The 19533-nt window shown below is 39.4% G+C and overlaps 1 protein-coding gene across 1 annotated transcript in view; it reads left to right on the top strand.

Annotated features, from left to right (window-relative positions):
• The window catches only part of LOC110954670 (neuropilin-1a-like), a 117747-nt gene that overhangs the window by 81295 nt on the left and 16919 nt on the right, over nucleotides 1–19533 (top strand). The window contains exons 8-11 of the mRNA XM_022199299.2: nucleotides 1125–1269; nucleotides 4932–5107; nucleotides 6187–6342; nucleotides 11540–11684. Coding sequence (XP_022054991.2) covers nucleotides 1125–1269; nucleotides 4932–5107; nucleotides 6187–6342; nucleotides 11540–11684 — 622 coding nt within the window. The remainder of the gene's footprint in view (nucleotides 1–1124; nucleotides 1270–4931; nucleotides 5108–6186; nucleotides 6343–11539; nucleotides 11685–19533) is intronic.

Here is a 19533-nt window from a genome sequence, read left to right on the forward strand (position 1 = left end):
TATGACAGAGTTATAAAGCAAAGAAAAGCAAAAAACTAATGGGGAATTTCTTTCATTATTTATTTTATAAAATTTTTTAAAAACCTGGATTCAACATATATAACATTTTTTTTCACAAGGCCCCAGGTATCACCAACCCTGAAAAAAATAATAGCTCTGCATCCTATACATGTTTTAGTACTTACATTTTTGATTTGTTTTCATACTTGTGTCCTACTGTAAACACTGCCTGCAGTTCAGTCAACAAGTCCCGCAATTTTTGTCACATGACTGTTGGTCACAGCTGATTCCTACATGGCTTTTCAGTTGTGCCAAGGAGCGCAGAATTTTTTGTATTTTACAGAAAATGATGAGTATAAACAATTTATTTTTGGCTAATTTTTAAATGAGGCATGTAGAATAAAGTCAATCATTCACTTTAAGCTCAGATTTAGTTATTTTTCACGCCATAACTGCACGTCACACATGATTAGTTTAGTTTGTGCTGAAAATTTTAAAGCTTGGGCTTTTGTGTCATTTTGTAGATTTTTTTAAACGATAACATGTCTTTCAAACCCACCAGCAGACTCTGGGGTCCTGACGGTTAACCAAAATATTGAATAAAGTGTTTCATTATGAACGCTATCAAAAAAAAAGTCATCTCAACTACTCAATTGTAGTCATGTAGTATTTTGGACATTTTAAAGACTGAATAATACAATACAGACTGCAGTCCTGTAAAAAACACACTGAAATCTCAGTGCATAACAGTCTTTGTGATCACATGGCTGTAGCTACACATATAGCACCAATGCAGCATTCCGTTTCAGAAGTGATATTAATGGTGTCTTGAGGCAGTAGAAGCAGTACTTGTAGTGAAAGCAGCGGTACCAGAGGTTGTAACAAAGGTAATAAGGGCAGCTGCTGTAGTATCAGCAGTCAGAGTTGTAGATGCAGTAGGAAGAGGAGGAGGAGGAATGGAAGTTATAGTTTAAGTATCAACAGTGGTAAAAGATGCTTTTGTTGCCACAGTAAAAGCAGATGTAGTAGAGCTAATAGCGGTTATTAAAAGCTGTATCAGTAGCACTAACAGTAAGAATGACAGAGTACCAGATGATCTTATCAGTTTTTCTTCTTATCTTCAGATTTTTCAGGGGAACCACAACCCAACGGACGAAGTTCGAGCCTTCCTCCCCAAACAGACTCTGGCTCGTTACATTCGTATCCGGCCCATGACCTGGGAACAGGGAATCTGCATGCGCTTCGAGATCTATGGCTGCAGAACGTCAGGTAACTTCTGCAAACACGCACTTAGTACACAAACTCGCACATGCTGATGGGAAACCGCACTCCCACCCTGAACTCCTGATGCATTGATTTATGCTTTGCAATTACTCTTGGCACATCCGGTTAGTGCTAGAATCCATGTTTTTTCCGCATTCCATTCATTTATTTTCTTCTTAATTAACTTTCCTCGTCCCTGTAGGCATCATTGAAGTCTAATGCAATCTAATTTTTTTCTAATCAGACACACGCATACGCAGTGTGGGCATTTACTCACACTCATTTGATTTCTCTCTTTTCTGATGTACTACATCAAGCATGCGACCACTGCAGAGGCTCAGGGTTTGCCAGCTTGCATTGCCAGCTGCTTTTCTTTCATGTTCAGGAAACTCTGCAAACAGTAGCCCTTTTTTTATACAAACCAACTTTATTAAACATTTTGTATAATTTCAAAAGGGGAAAATGCCTTCCCCTGAACCTGCACTGCAGTGAAATGAGCGAAATACCTCTTAACTCTCGAGGAGATTAGTGAAGTTTTACCTGCTTCTGCACTCTTCCTTTCAACATTTTTTCACTCTTCGCACATCGTGAATCAAACGAACATCTTTTTGGCTGGCGGATGAGAGCCTCCTGCTGCTTGCTGTTGATTTAAAATAATCGCTGCTTCCAAAGCGAGCACACACCCCCATAGAAGGACACCGTTATTCATTACAGTGGAGCAGAGCAAAATCATGCTGCCTCATTACTCATCCGCTAACATTAAACCTCGGTCCTTGATGTGCTACAAGCAGCTCTCAGTAGGAGAGCTCCATGAAGCAGATATTAGGCTCTAACTCACTGGGGAATGGGCTGCACGGCACTGGACAGGTGATTCAGGAGATATAGTGACGCTGTTGGGAAAGTCTGTGTGTATTGCACCTGAAAGATCATGCACTCCAAAACCCACAACCTTAAACTTGATCCTCGTTTTTGGTCTACATTTAATCCAAGTTCTGTACTCCATCTTCAACCAAACTCCTAATCCAAAACACGCAATATAAGGAAGTGACGAAATTCACGGAAGACAGGCTCCCTTTGTCATGTTTAATCTACTTTTCCTAACACTGGGAGGACATTTGGTTCTCATACACTGAGAAACAGCCGAACACACACAGGCATCCCTGTAGGAGGTTTCCATAAAGAACACTGAGTAGCTGTATTTTCACGTTACGGACGAATTTACATCCCCAGGAGCTGTTGTTGAACGCCTGATCTAACTGTGGAAGCATTTGTCAAATGCAAATATCACCCTGAGACCGTGACTGCTTTAGCCCGGATATTAGATTTAGCTTGTTGTGGATGATAGATTTAACTTGGCTCACAATGGCCAGACTACTGTATTCATGCATCATAGAGTTTCATTAAGTTTTCTACTTCCAAGAAAGCTGAAGTCTCCCAATTATCTAGTCATTATTGCAGAATATTGTCTACTACTTCAACACTTTAAATAGCAACTTGAGAGAAAGCAGACTGGCCTGATTGTCTAACAGATTGTATTGTACTCACAAGGTCATGTTTTTGTGCTGTCAGTGAGTCTGTCAGTGTCAAAATGCCTGCGAGGCAAGACTTTGAATCTTCAGCACACTCCAAGGACTCTGCAACTAGCTGCCTCTTGACCTCTGATGATGCGAGATGCACATGCAAAAAATGCTAATTCCAGATTCATAGAAGCAAACATTTCTTTCCTGCTTCACTTGAATTCAGGGACTAGAAACTGTTTTGCATGATGCGCAGACTGAAAAGCCCCTGGAGGTAAATTTGTCATTTTGCTTATATAAATAAAATTAACTTGACTTGACGTTACTGCAGTCTGAGGAAAACATCCAGACTCTGAGCCCTCAATATTTTTGGGAGAAAAAAGAGTTTGTCAGAACATCTTTAGCTTTAAAAATGCAGCCTTTTTGTTGATTTCAAAGGAGCCAGTCTGGAGCATAATAATAATGCAACGACTCAAGTTTCATCTCAGCTTATAGCAACATTTGGATCTTGGCAAGTGTACATTCCTGGTAGATTACTTTTGTACCATGAATGCATGATCACGACTGTTTACATCATGCTCATAAGGTTGTGACGATTTCTTTGCAGTGCTCTGGTGTCCAGTGAACCTTTAGACTCAAGGATCTTAAACTAAACTTCTTGTAGTATGTTTAATCATCACACATATTCCCTAAGACTGTACATAAAAGATGGACGTAGCCTCCAGGAGAGCCTTAAACATGCATTTTTTCTAGCAGTCAGAAGGGGGCGACTCCTCTGGATATCCAAATCTGTAGACGTCTATGAGAAAATGACTCTGCTTCTCATTTGATTTGTTAGTTCAGTCATTATTTTTCTAAAGAGTTTATGGTTTCAATCTCTTGTTTCAAGTCTTTTTCATCATAACATAGTGTTCATTTTGTGAAATTTGTGACATTTTGAATAATATAGACAATAAAGCTTGGTATGTTCTAGCGTGTGGCTGACTTGTTGTTGACAAGTCGCTACTGGACGGGTGAACGTAGTGTCTTTGGATGGCGATGGCAATGTGGTGTGCTCGAGACTGGTAGTGGTAGTCTACAAACCAAAGGGTGACATCACGGTGGCAGCATCCATCTTTCATATACAGTCTAGACTTACACCTAAAGCAACCCTCTCTCATAAATGCAAGCCTTTGCTTTTTGATGCTGTTTTAGTTCTGAACAACCACAAAGAAGACAACAGTTTTTGAAGTGGTGCTACTGTTGGTCTAAATGTGCTTTTGAAAACCACAGTAACAGTAGTAACAATAGCTGAGACTATACATAGTGACAAATTATGCATTCCTTGTCGACAAACATGCAAGTCCATCTCTGTGATCATGTAGGTTTTGAAGTATATCTGGCTTGCAGTATCAGCACAGTTGTATTACTGGTATTATTAGTATTTTGACATGGCAGGTAGAGCAATAGGAAACACCAATGCAGTAATAACAGCAGTCACATCAGTACACTGTCAATAGTCACAACCGCAGAATTGCCAGTAAAACACAAACTTAGGTTTAGGCAGTATGACCTCATAGAAGCTGCACATCAAGAACAATACAAAACTTCTGTTCACTTTAGATTCCTTAGCCATCATGTAGAAGCCATCTGACTGGTCCCAAATCTGTTGCGTGACATCGACCCCAAACATACTGTCAGAGTCATAAAGATCAGTCTTCAGTCGCAAGGAGTCTCGCAACAGATGGCATCGCTCCCACCGAGTCCTGATCTCAACATCATGGAGTCAGTCTGGGATTACATAAAAGGACTACTGAGACAGATTTAATCCACAAAAGATGTCTGGAACAACTTAACTGCCAAGTACCATGAAAAACTGTGCCGAGGAGAACCGGTGCTACATCCTCGCTTTGCTCTTAAGGCCTTGTAGACACAAAAAAGCTTCATCATTCCTTGTTCAAACTCAAGCAAACTCAGAGAGATTATAGATGAGTCTTTGGTATTTTTACTCTTGGGTTTAAACACTGCAGCAGCACCCACGGGGCATCAGCTAAAACCGCTGACTAAAGCAGTGGGACAATAGTGATGGCAGTGGCATTTCTTATCATACTGTATGCCTTTCAATAGTTTTATACCCACTGTCTCTCTCCTCGGCCTTCTCTCTCTGTACAGACTACCGGTGTTCAGGGATGTTGGGGATGGTGTCCGGTCAGATTTCAGACGCCCAAATCAGCGCCTCATCCTACGCTGACCGAGGCTGGGTGGCCGAGAATGCCCGATTGTTGACGGGAAGGTCAGGCTGGACCGGACAGCAGACCAAGCAGCCCTTCAAAAACGAATGGCTACAGGTGGGTTTCACTTCAGTTCAATAATGAAGATTGGTGAGTTTAGTGGTTTAGCAGATGGCTTGGGATTTGGGGGTCAAAACCAAGGTCAAGAAACATCCACAATGCTGAAAAGTCCTTGAGCAAGACCCTGAACCCACATCCCAGGTTGTGTGTCTTGCATTTGTTTACATTCTAAGGGGTTCAATATTATTCTCTTATCTCATTGTTCTTCTGCTTCAAGAAACTGTTGATTCAACTGAACTGTTTCATCATCTAGACCAGATCGTAGAAGATCCTTGAGGAACCTTTAAAAATGTTTCATGAGAAACACCTTAGAAAAAAAACATTTCCTGAGGGGTTGGGGTTCAATTATGTTTATGATTATGTTGTTTTAAACCTCCAGACACAAGAAAAAATGTTAAACTAGATTGTAGATGTCCCTAAATAAAATACAAAATTAACTTGTTTTTTTAATTTAGGCAAATAGGGTGCTTGGTTTTAATGTTGAAAGCCAATTTGAATATCCTTACTTGCCCAAATGTACTTAAACACTCTCTAAAACATGCATAAATAGCTTTATCATGATTTAATGCTGAAAAACTACAACCTAAAATAATTTTTCAGTATGTTTCTTAAGTGTTACAGGTGAAAAAACTCAAATATTGAGTTCTTGCTTCAGTGTTGCTGATTCACTGCTGTCGAACTAAACTGATTGTATTATATATGTTGAAATATTGCAATGTACAAAATTGCATTTAGTGTTGTTCCTCCAGCAACTTTCTCTCTGACTTGAGTTGTTTAAGGTTCCTCCATGAACTTCTAAACCAACAGGATTCTTTGAATATCCCCAGAGTTTTTGAAGCTTTCCTGTTTCTAAAAGAGTAGATTGCAAGAGGTGAAACTAGCCACTATTTGACAAAAAAATTCCATGCTCTGATCCCTCAGATTTACTCTGTGACCTTGTAGAGGTCCTGACTCTCAAAGTTGGGAACTACTGCTGTATATTTTACCTCTCCTGCCTGGGGTTAGTTTCCAAGCTTAATTAAATGCAGTGATATAAAAGCTTTTTCAGTACTGTAACTTTACCCTGAACCTGGCAGGTGGATCTGGGTCAAGACAAGATGGTGAGCGGTGTGGTGATCCAAGGAGGAAAACACCGCGACAGGAACGTCTTCATGAAGAGGTTTAAGGTGGGACACAGCCTGGATGGAGAGGAGTGGACCATCGTGAAGGAGGAGAACACCACCAGACCCAAGGTTGGTTCATTTACAGACAGAAAACGTGTATACGTAACGTAAATCCAGCCTGTGTTTAACTGCTGTAAGGGTTTGTCATTGTTGTGCATATTTATAGTCTGTGATATGGGACCCAATCACATAGCAACAAGCTGTTTGTCTTTTTTATCTGTAATACAGCTTTTCAAGAAGCAGATTTATTTACAATAGCACAAAGAATGCATATAAAAGGTTTATAGGATGTGAAAGGCTAAAAGACTACCATCACCGGTTCCCACTCCCCTCCTGTCTTTATTCCTGCTCTCCACCTTAGTCAGTGACAGCATTGTGAAGTGGGGCCACAAATTAGCAGAAAGCCAGATTAAAGGTTGCTGACATGAAATAAACCTCCTCCTAAAGTAATCTGTAATTCAAAAAAATAAGCCATCAGACCGGCGCTCTGCTGGCCGCAATGCTGCTTCTGGAATGAAACGCGAAGCACCTAAATTACAGGCTGCTATTCATACGAGCTCTGCGTGGTGGTGTGCCGCTTGTTGGGCGCTTTGCCCCAAGTAGTCAACAAAACTTGGGATTTTAGGTTGTTGTGGGAGCGAATAATATCACAATACGACAAATGAATACAGAGTAGAAGGAGGCAGAAAACAGGAGGAAAAAGAGTCGAGTAACTGTGGTTTATGTACTGACGCACAACAGACAAGTTTGTGGGAAGAAACAGGTGAAGGAGGGGGAGTAAACTTAGCTTCTTTTGTGCATTACCACTTTTTTTGTTGTTTTGTTTTTTTTCCAGTATGTATTAGGTCTTGAAAAAGACCTTTTTAAAGAAAACCTTGAGTAATAATCAAGTTTTTTACCTCGTTAACATGTCCATAGTGGTTCAAATGTCATATGTCACAAATACATTCAACCCAGTCAACGATTTATTTTTTTTACGCACCAGAAAAAAAACTGTCATACATCCCCTTGGTACAATATGAGTACATTCTGTAAATTCTGAGTATTGTTGCCTTGTGCAATATTTATTTCCCCTGTATACACAAGAATATATGCTGTTTCATTAGCTCTCTACTTCTGTATAATTTTTACAATATATAAACAATCTGTGTAGTGATAATCAGTATTTATTTTCATGAGAAAATCTGTGCAGTACCACTGTTATGTGCAGTAATTATTGTTACAGTAGTTATTTTCCCTAATCTCCCTACTGTGGGACGAATAAAAGTTTTTCTTATGATAAGGAACCCCTACAGGAGACAGGAACTTGCTTAGCCCATAAGAACCCAGACCCATTTTTCTTTAAAGGACTTAAGGAGTTAAGGTCAGACATAAAGCTTTACAAGGAAGAGACTGGGGTACTCAAAGTGCTTGTTACACTGGTGTCACTGTGGGTTCTTATGGGTTAAGGCCCCAATGGTGGCAGTTTGGTGGTACTGGGCCTTGAACCTCCAACCTTCTGATCGAGTAGCTAAGAGCTTCAACCATTAGGCTACAGTCTCCAGCTCTACCAATGGAACGAGCTAAAATTCCTCTTAAAGTACTAACATGACATTAATTAAAGCTGTGTCTGACTGTAGTAGATAGGTTTAGGGACTTGTTGAAAGGCTGGTAATCTCTTATACAACTCCTTTCATGTACAGTCTTCCAGATATCCACAAGGAATATTAGGAATGTACTAGACTTGATGAGCTAAAGGGTTTGGATATACTTAGAATCTTCTGATCCAGTCAGATGTGTTATCTATTGCGCCACTAGCCCTTTAGCAAAAAAGCAGCATTGTTCTGATTATGTTCTCAAAACCATCGATTTAGACTTCTGTGGCTTTGTACATGACAAACCTGAGAAACCAATTAGCCACTCAGCTTGTGGTGTTGGACTTTCTGTGATATTATTCTTCTTCAGAATCAATTTCTGATTGAAACATGTATGGCTGAATTCCTTCAGATTGCAACCTGCCATTGTGTAGTTCATAGTAGAGCCAAAGGTGAGCTGGTGTGCTCGAGCAAAGGTGTTGAGTTACATGTAAACCATTTTAAGTCATGAAGGGAATATTTTCATGAAAAAACTTCTAAAATATGTAACTTTGATATACAGATAGGAGATTTTAGGGGTTTAACTTGTGACTGGAGACAGACTTTAGATTTCACTTGTGCTTTTTGTATCATCACAATTAAAATATATATAAAAACATAAAAAATATTTTGGTTTAAACTCTTTTCTACCAAAAAGAACTGAAAGCTGGAAGCATTTTAACAATGGAAAAAGCAGGTAGCACAAAGTGATTTAACAATTTTGTTCCCTCCATAGTTACAGAGAAAAAGTAAGAATATACCCTTTTGTCATCTATGTACTCCCACTGTAATGTCAGAGGCTATTTGTTGGTGTGGTATTGGTATCTTAAACAGCTCATACCGTTTGCATCACACGGTTATTGTGATATTGTGCTTTCAATTAGTTTGTGAAATTTGATTCAGAATCTGCTGATATCATTCAAATCCATTAATGCCATTCTATAAACTGATAAATATCATTCTTATTGTAATAAAACTTTCACATGAAATCAGTTTTATTATACACATGCAGCAAAATCAACATCAGTTATTCCATAAGTTCAGCTCTGAACCCGGCCGTCTTTGTCTTTAAACGTTAACTTCAGCGCCGATCCGCGAGAGGAAATTCATGTCAGTGCTCTCAAGACCCCACTTCCCCTTCTTGGCTGGCCCCGTTGGTGCGACATCCTCCTCTATGCGTTCCAGATGGCGAGGCGGAGGACGGTTTTGGCCGTCAGACTCCTGCTGATTTACTGCAGACAGAGATCTAGATGCTCCTCCGTCCCTCCTCTCAGCCTCTCTGCTCTGTTTCCTGTGCGTCTTTTTATAAAACCTCTTCAAAAGACGAGGCAGGAAGGCTCAGTGAGGCCCGAGCTGCTGCATGTATTCAGCTGCACCGGGGCACTGTACATACATTACATGCTCATGCATAAAGATGAGAGCATATGCAGTGGTGGTTGTCCTACCTAAGCAAAAACACCAGCCCTGGAAGATAAATATGGGAGTTATTATACTTGCATTATACATTATGTTGAGTAAGAATTAAGGGATCACAGTTAGAAGGAGTAGTAGTTGTCCTGTAGTTTCATAATTTCTCAAAGCTGATGCACTACAGAGCTATTTATAACTAGAAATGTCTTTTCAGTCATGTAAGATTGTAATTTCTTTGTATAGAAATTTTCCAGGAAAAATACCCTTATTTGGTACTACTTCTATTTTTAAAAAAAGTAAATTACCTTGAAATAAAAGTAATACATACAATTAACGTATAGGATTAGTCTTGATATATTCTGAATATTGTGCCTTGTTGTCAATACATTTTGGACATTTCACATGTTCAGCTGGCCTGCTATCTACTGCTTTCAGTGAGTGTACCAATAGAATACTTTCTGTTTTTTCTATATTTAGCACTTTCTCCCCCAAAACATCTTAAAAGAGATTAGCTTTTTGAATTTTGGAATCATATCAACCAAACATGCACAATCTTGGAAAATATCTACTTTGCTTGTTATATAGTATTAACAAAGCATATTTGCAAAATACTGAATGTCAAAGTAAACTTGAGTGCACACAGCTGTCTGTTTGTCAGGGCGAATGCTCATTGATCAACAGCAAAAATAATATTTTCAAATGAGTCAGACTTAGTTTGGAAGGCAAATCATCTGCTACATCAGTTTCAAATGGAAAACAAAACACCAAAAAGTATCTCTTGAAATTATCATGTTCAAATGAGCCTTAAAGATAAATATTCTGCACAGGAAAGTGCAATAAAATGCACGTGCACCAATAATCGATGCAGCAACTAAACAATTAGCATTAGCACATAGCACTGAGTCATTCGACAGCATCCCTTTAACTGTGCTGCCCTGACCTCCTTTGTCTTTATATTTTTCACTTAAAGTGTCATTTTTAAATAATACACATGAATTTGTATCATGCCTTGTGAAAATTTTAGGGATTTTTGATATTTTTAGAGCTAAGAGTTGCTACAGTTTTACTTTCAGTCACTTTCAGTAAACATCTAGCATGCTAAAGTGTCAGCATGCACCCATAGATGGAGCACTTTTAAAGGTCCCATATGGTGAAAAAACATTTTATTGTGTTTTGTGATTGTTTTAAACTTGCAGGCATGAGATAAAAGCTGTTCAGATATAAATATGTTAACTTTTTCATTCCCTGAGTTAGCCACTTCGCTTTAGAAGCCAGTAAGAATTCAGCCCAGGTGCTATGTAGCATATAGCGCTAAAAATAAAAGTCATACAGTCGTGGTGAAATGAACCAGTAGTTTGAGCTGAAAAACTTAATGACACACTCTGAGTATTTGTGAGACTTTGATTAATTTGCTGAATGGGACCTTGAAAGTGTTTTTTTGTCCCACATACAGACTCAAAGTTGAAACTAAACTTCTTTCAGCTCTTCCAGCACACCCTCATGTCATAGCTCCATCCATAGTGCCACCCTGCAGTCTTTAATAAATGAAGCATAAGTAAACCTCAGCGGTTCAGACAGGCAGGACAGCGTTTTGTGTTTGGTTTCCCGCCGCTTGGCTCCCAGTGTGACTGTAACCGTTTTCGTCTGTGCTGCTTCCATGTTGGGCATATGAAAGGACAGCCTCTGGTTCTGATTTCCTGGCTTTTGCCTTTGTTTCCTTCTTTCATTTTGCTTCAGCTTCTTATCAAACGGACTGATGCCTGATCAGAAACAGTACACGCTGTTGTTTGTTTCATTCCTGTCGGGCTCTGTGGAAGGGCTTTGCAGAGCGACGACGGCTGCACAGTTTTAAAAATAGCTGGAAAGAGCCGTCGGATTTGCCAGCTGCTGTGTGATTTATTATTTACCTGTTGATTCGTTCTGATGTGTGAAGTTTTTCTGCAGAATTCCTTCTGTTGAATCAAATATAGATGACAGAATTTCATTATTATTTCACCGCAAATGTCATTGTAACTCACACAAGAAACGTCTTTGAACTTTGTGTGTTCATCGCAGTTGCAGGCATTTTGTAAATTCTCTATTTGTGGGTAAAATGATCTGCTTAAAATTCCCCTGAGGTAAAAGTTGCACCAGGTTGGATCACAAAGTCTGTTTTGCAACTTCAGTTATTTAAACGCAAATGTCTGAATCCTTGGGTAGAGTAAATCTCGGCTCTGAGATGATTGTTTTTGTGTTTCCCTCAGATTTTCATCGGGAATCAGAACCACGACACCCCAGAACTGAGATCCACGGGTCCATTACTGACCCGCTTTGTCAGAATCTACCCAGAAAGAGCCACCAATGAAGGCTTGGGTCTCCGTCTGGAGCTGCTGGGCTGTGAACTGGACGGTGAGTCTCATTTACCACCAAAAGATTTATTAATCTTCCATCATATGTTGTGTTTCTATCGTAACACAGAGATACAGCAGATCCATACATTTTACAACATCACCTAAGCAGTAAGATGTAGAGCATGTGGATACAATTACACTGGAAAACAGCATATTATCTTTTAATATCCTCATATTACACCGTGGCTGACTTTAAAGCGGAGGACCCCTGTGGTTTCTGGCTTTGGCAGAGTTGTTCTTGGTTGAAAATACTGCTCATCTTTCACAAAACATAGTGAATAACATCCAGACATGTAGGTGAATAACAGAAACTGAAGCTTTTGCATCAGGAAGTCAAGGTAACTCGAGCAGAAACAGTCTGTGGTGGATAAAAATACTTCAATATATTCTTTAAAAAGAACAAGAGTGAACATTAAGTATAAAATGTATGCCTCCCAGTCATTCCCTAGACATCCCGAAGCCCAATGTTGAATCTAAAACCAAAGTACTAATTATTGTAAGTTTTACTAAAGTTTTCCAGTTTAAAAGCGGTCATTTCTTTTTAAGACTACACAACCACAAAACCACTTGGTGGCATCACACAGAGAATGATGAAAACCAGTGAATCCTCATCATCTAATGCCCCATCAGCCAAACTGCAAAGTGGCTCACGAGGCTCTTTAAGTACTTTGCGACCCTCTAAATGTGCAATTTCTCTTCCCCAAATTCAATCAGTGTGTTCTCTAAGTCGATACGGAAACTTTGAATCGAAAAACTGTCCTTGTAAGATCACATACTGAAGGTAAACACAAAGATGAGGTTGATAATAAAAGTTTAAATGGTGATACATCTCAACCTGCCAAACCCAACTGATTCCTCTTTGATTGTTGTCCACTTTGTCAGTTGAAATCTTTATTTTATCGGTCTATACAAGCTGCAAACAAAAAAATCAAGACTGGGCCTATAGAGCTTAGATACTGCAGCTGATTTGAATTTGGCTCCATAGTGTTGCATCGCTCTCAATGGTTATAATGCTACGTGGAAGTCCTGTTAGGTAAACACGTCAAGCATCATCTGCAATGAGCTCTGACTCTTCCAAACAACATCAAAACAATGTTCCTTCAAGTTGAAGTTAATTTTGGGAAAAACAAAGGGAGCCAGATTTAGTGAGTGGGGCAGAAGGAGGGCAACTGTTGTGTTGTTGTGGAAAAATATCCTGTGTTTGTGCCACGCTGTGCACAGCTGGAGTACCGACATGCCATCAAGCCACGGTTCATGTCGTTTTGGTCAAATGTTCTACCTGGAACACCTCAGAACATTAAAGTAGAACTCAGCCTTGACAGTCTACCTCTAGTGGATGATTTCCTGTTGCATAACCACATGAAAGCTGAAGAGAACAACAAGCATCACAAAAAATCACAGAAATCACAAAAATGCAGCTACCAGTGGTCAATAAAACATGGGATATTCCATCTCAAATCATTAGATGCCTTCTGCTTGACCATCTCTGATTTTCTTGAAAGTTTTTTTTATCTTAAACGATGAATATCTACAATGATTTCTGTGAAATTTTAATTGAATACATTAAGTACTTTCTGTGAGCGACCCACTTTCAACACATTTTCTTCACACATTGAAATGTGACACCATGTTTGAACGACAGTATTTCAGGAACGATTAAACACGAAAGCTGGAAATTATGACTGTTATTTATTTGAAGAGTTCATTTGCAAAAACAGATAACTCCGGTTTGATATATTTTCAGAAAACTTTTTTATTGTTTACTTGAGATAATATCAATCAAACTGAAGTTGAGTGGATTTGAGTCAGTAGAAAAATACATGACAAAATAGAGAAAAAATAAATTATTAGTGTTATTATTATTATTATCTCAAGTAAACAATAAAAAAATGGGTTTTCTAAAAACAGAGTTCCCTGTTTTTGCAAATGAACTCTTCATTTGTTGTTTTCATATGACATGAATCTGCAATGTTTATCTAATAGATCAAATAGTCCCTGAATATGGATGAGCTGAAATGTCAAATAAGAAATTAAAGCTGTCATGAAGAGTCCCATCTTTGAGCTTACATTAACAAAAACACTGAAAATATATTTTTCGTCCCTTTTTCAGACTTATGAGATTATTCCATGTAATGTGCTGATTCTGAATCACTGACATGATGAGAAATAAGTGACATTTTCAAAATTTTTCTTTCAGATTGTTCAAACACAGCCTCAAATCTGTGAAAAACGTGTGCAAAGTGGGTCAACTTGGAATTTTTAAAACTATGTTACTTAATGAACTACTTGATATATTAATATACAATTTCATAAATATCTCTATCAATATTAATAGTTTATGCTACAAAAATTTCAGGCGAATCAGAGATGGTTGAGCGGAATTTGCTCTAAAAATATGATATGAAAAGACATGAAGCCATGTATAACACAATTGTAATACAGTGCAGCGTCACACAGTCTCATGACAGTTCACACATGTTGCACGCATGACTATGACGCACTCTGGAGATGCACCATGAAGAACCTCAGAATTTCTTTTTCACACCATACATACTCAAATGAGGCTGATGATATTAATACTCGTCCAAACAACGGCGCCTTTTGTCTTCTAACTCCGGCTGCCACCACGAGTTGATACTTGTTCTGTCAAGATGCACTACTGTTCTGTTTCATTCTGCTCCAGAATGGAAGCAGATTCATCGCATTCACCCTCCAGTTAGACACATATGTGCTTCTTTACCTACTTTTGAGTTTGTCAGACAGATGTTCGATAAGTTGACACTACAGAGTGTGTGTGTGGAAAGAGTTTTGAGGCTCAAGTGTCCATCAGAGGAGGTTAAAATGTGTTTGTACACAAAATGTTAATGTGGATGTTCAGCATGCGAACAGCGTTTTCAGATAGATTTGCATTAATGTGTCAGCCGACCAATCAGCCGTTGCACAGTGAACTGCTTACACTTCAGACTGTGCGTGCTTGTGTGTGTGTGTGTGTGTGTGTGTGTGTGTGTGTGTGTGTGTGTGTGTGTGTGTGTGTGTGTGTGTGTGCGCGTGTGTGTGTGTGTGTGTGTGTGCGTGTGTGCATGTGTGTGTGGAGGCCTCGACCTCTCAGCAGCCGAGGGAGGAACAGATGAAGGGAGGAAGCGGGCTCTCTGGTGGAGTATCTGGTTGCCCTGTAGGGACGATGATAAGAATCAGTTAAAGCAGGCGGGATTCTGAGTGAGAGGGAAAGTAGAAGAAGATGGAAAAAAGGCCAGAAGAGACAAGATGATGGCAAAGATGAAAGGAAAAACTGGAGATAGATGATCAAGTTTGTAAGAAACATGAAATTGGACAAAGTTTTGGATCTGTAAAGTGTGTTTGTCTGTTAAATTAACCCCTAAGAAGTCTTGAAAAACTCCAAATCTCTCAGCAACTACTTCTCCTTTCTGTTTATCTGAACTGCAAAGTAAAATATTGGTAAACTTAAATGCATGAGGAGCAGCACAGAGAAAGGGACAGGCAGCTAATTTCTGGCACCCTTTGCACAAATTTTTACGCAAACTACAAATGTACACTTCCTCTTAAATCCAGTAAAATGAAACCAATCCATATGCAGAGTAAAAGTTCTTCTTTAGCCAACATAGAAACATGGAAAGTAAATGCTCATGCACTGCAACTTGAGAAAGGATGAGCAAACTTAATTTAGAATTAGATGCAGGGTCAATGTTTAGAAGAAAATGCTGCAAATACAGAAAACACGTCTGTTGACAGAAAATACAACTAAATATGGAAAACACAACCAAAGACAGAGACAAACTGCGAATACAAAAAAAGACACAACCAAATGCAGAAAATGCAGTGAAATACAGAAACAAACTGTAAATACAGAAAACACAACCAAAGGCTGAATAAACTAGCTTCAGTCATGACTGTCGACCATGGAAATGTTTCCAGGGGGCACAAAAAAGTGATGAACACAGCTGCGACATCACTATTGTTGCAACAGTTTGTGACTCATAAAACTACTGGAGTCTTTTGTTTGGTTCAGCACTGACTTCATTCACATCTGCAGCGTGTCATGTTCTGGGTCTGCCATAGACAGTTGTGTAATGCTTTTCTGTTTTTTAAAGACCTTCGATGCGTCTTGAAGGACTGCTTTCAAACTTAGCACATTTACTTGGACTTTCTGGTGAACTGATAAAATTTTGGTCGTCAAATGTCATAGTGACATCACAAGAACACAGTTTTGCCTTAGAACTTGTCAGACCTGACGTAGATGTGTAATTGGATGTAACTCTTGGATGAGGCTCTTCATATTGTCCAAAAAGCACTTTACTGGCCAGTATTAAACAACGTTACTCAGGAACAGAAGTGGAGATTTTGACCATGTTTCACATTTGACATTTTTGTCTAACTGGTGAGGATGCTTTCTTAATTGGAGTGTTGGTTCTTCATCTCAGCACGAGTCAACATGTGTTCACTAACCTGACCTCAATACGCTTCATAGAAGTCTCTGTCATGGTGCCCCTTTACAAGCTAAACTTCCCAGCTTTCTGCTTGCCAACACAGAAGTGATTGTGTCCTCCGATCACTGCAGTATTAAACAGTAAGAGGCTCCTGCTGGTGGAAAACCCAAGTACCACAGTTAATCTGCACTATTTCAAGTGTGTGTTTTCTAGGAAGATTGTAGCTATATCAGCAGATGCTGAACATTAAATGACTTGGATTGTATTGGTAGCAAAGAAAAGCAAAAACCTGATCAGGATCTGCATACAAGACCTTACTTTGAGTCATGTTTACTGCATGGTTTTCCACTTTCTACCTGCTAAGGAGACAGAAGTGGAGATCGTGACCATATTTCTGATTTATTCTGATGCTGAATTTTGTTTTCCTACTTTGAAACCATGATGACTATGTTAAGCTACTGTGCTGCTGGATTGAAGATGTGTGTTTGGCATTTCTGTCTCAGCAGGATCTTTGCAGCAACATGCATTTTTGAGGCACTTCTACAGCCTAAATCGACCAAGAATGCAAAAATACAAGGAATTTAACTATTCTGAATGAACTTACACGCCTCAAAGTTTTTACTGCAACTTTTATGACTCTGGACAGACGTGGACATAAACTGGTTTGCAGATTCAGACAACTGCAAAGGATGTAATTCTAGCTTTCTACATGCTGATCCTGTTTTTGTCAAACTGCTGAGGATTGTTTCTCAATTTGCGTGTGTTTTTCTTAGTTTTCGGTGCATTGAGCTGTCACGGCAGACACACATATATCACTTAAAAAACAACTTAAGCTAAAAAACATCAACGTATATAGTGAGCAGCAAACTGAAGGAGTGGAAAAGAAGAGTGGAATAAAGGGGGGAGGCATGTTATCTGAAGCTGCACGTCTGTCCCAGATGAACACAGCTTCACTTCAAAAGCAGAAGAACAAAGACGACACACACTGTTACAGGAGACGTGACACAGACTGAGACTTTGATCAAGCTGCTCAGAGCACGTACAGACGCAGGAAAACCATATGTGTACACTCGAAAAACCCACGCAGATGCACAGTATATAGACATTAGCAATTATGCTCAATTATCCAAATCACAGCCCTCTTGTAGGTGCCCTGATGCTCATTGAAGCAGCTTAACGCTTCATTAATCATAAAGCTTTGACCTCAAGTGTCCTCAACAGCTAAACAAATCAAATTCATGCTGTTAAATGAACAAAAGGTGCTAAGATTGTTGTTTAAACGCAAGAAATAAGCTCACCAAACTAGCAGTTGATTTGAATTGATTGAATAACAGCTACTCAAAAGGGGTTTTTGTTATTGGATCTAAGAGCCACGGTGGCGTCTCTTCCTGTTTTTGCAAAAAGATACCAACTAACAAGCCCAACAGCAGGCCGGCAGATCAGCTTCAGCAGCTTAATCAGATGTTTTGTCGCCGCTAATGCCGCTCCGAGCTTTGAGTTAAATCATCGACTCTCTTACATCCACGCTGCTGCCAGAGCAAACCTCCATCCCACTCAAAATGTTGCAAACACGTCTCCTTACAAAGTTTAATTATATGCGGACCATCTGTGATTTTTTCTTTTTTTACGTCGCCTGCATATGCTAATTCAAGCTCACTTTGTTTCATTTCCATAAAAACACATCGGCAGTCATCGGCTGTATGGTAAAATTTAACAAGCTACAAGAGTTTCTGTCATTATTTCTTCGGTGCTTGATGGGGAAAAGAAGAGCGTCGGATCTAAACCTTCAGAGAAATTCAGACGCCGTTGTCAGTGAGAGTGTTTTGTATCCAACCCAATCTGTCTTTTCATGAGTGACTCACAATTCTCTTACATAAATAAGCCAAAGGTAATATTAAACTGGAGGTGTTATTTCGATGAATAGATACCTCTTAAATCTGGCTGAATGGAACTTCATTTGCAGACCTGTATGTTTGCTGTAAAGATAAATGATCAGTTTATCATCGTGGCTGTTGTTATTCTTCCAATTTCTTGAACATCAGCTTCATTCTTTCCTTTGAACCAACCTTAAAGCTGCTGTCCGGAGTTTGAATCGCAGCGTCTCCCAAAACACTGTTGGTCCCACCGTCCCTCCCTCTGATTTCGCCCCTTTATTTGTGCACGCGCGCAGTACCTGAGAGGAGTGCCCGGAGTGCTGCAGCATCTTGCCTGTTTTGCTGTTTTCCACTCTTCTACATTTAGTATATTTAGTAAATAATAAAGGAATTACGTTAGAATTCTGTACTGAGTCTAACTTGTCCTAATACCAAAATAACATGAATCTGCTAGGACGAACGAGTAAAGTTTCAATATGTGATTACACTCGTGTATCCCTCTCGATGACGTTGTTTATCAAACCTAGTGCATTTACGCATGTATATGTGTGACATTGTTTATTTATTTCTATCTAGAGTTCAGAATTGCATGACTCCTCTGACGAAGAGTATGTCCCAGACGCCCCAACATCTTCCTCCAGAGATCGGGCATCTAAACGAAGCCGTCAGGCGGGCTATGGAGGCCGTGGTCGGGGAGCGACGCGAGCACCCTGAGCCAAAAAACGTCCTGCAGTCTCTTGGCCTGACAAGCCGTGGGATTGGTAACTTTTCTGGAAGTTGCTGATCCCTGATGCTCTCTCCTCCACAAGCAAAACAAATGTGCGCGCGGTTGCGTAGTGCGTAGCTCGCCCACCTCTGCATGGGTTTGCTTGCTGTGCGCGTAACCGTTGATTGACAGCATGACAAAGCTGAAGCTCGAACTTGATTGGTCGGCAGCAACCGGCACTTTTTGGAATAACATGGGGGTCTATGAGAGGAAGGCGGAGCTCAGGAATAAATTTTCATATCGCGTTATACTAACTTTATGTTATAGTATCGAACTAGACTAACACATTTAAGCTTTGTTAAACAATGATACATAAATTGAAAACAAACAGAAACTCCGGACAGCAGCTTTAAGTGTTTTTTCCACAGTTGAATCCTTTCTTGACCTTTTCAAGCCACTGTTGCGTCCTTATGTTTTTATCTTAGGAGCTGTTAAGTTTAGGTTAGACTTTTAATGCAATAAAAATCAACACCTTTGTTTGTTTGTTTGTTTTATGCCTATATATATAACCACTACTTGTCCTAATTTGTCTCCAAATTAACCACAACTTACACAAGTCCTTCCCTTTAAAAGTTCTCTCTTAAGGAGTTCAAGCAAAAAAAAAAAAAAGCTCTTTGTGAACATTCCTGTGTGCATTTCCAATACACTTTAAGAACAGTGAAAATTAATAGAGTTAGACTGACAGCGGATGAGAAAGCAGAAAGTTTTAGACTGTTTTCCTCAAAGGGAAGTTAGACAAGACAAAGACATAAAGGTGTCACA

This window comes from Acanthochromis polyacanthus, chromosome 9, assembly GCF_021347895.1.
Source record: "Acanthochromis polyacanthus isolate Apoly-LR-REF ecotype Palm Island chromosome 9, KAUST_Apoly_ChrSc, whole genome shotgun sequence".
NCBI lineage: Eukaryota > Metazoa > Chordata > Actinopteri > Pomacentridae > Acanthochromis > Acanthochromis polyacanthus.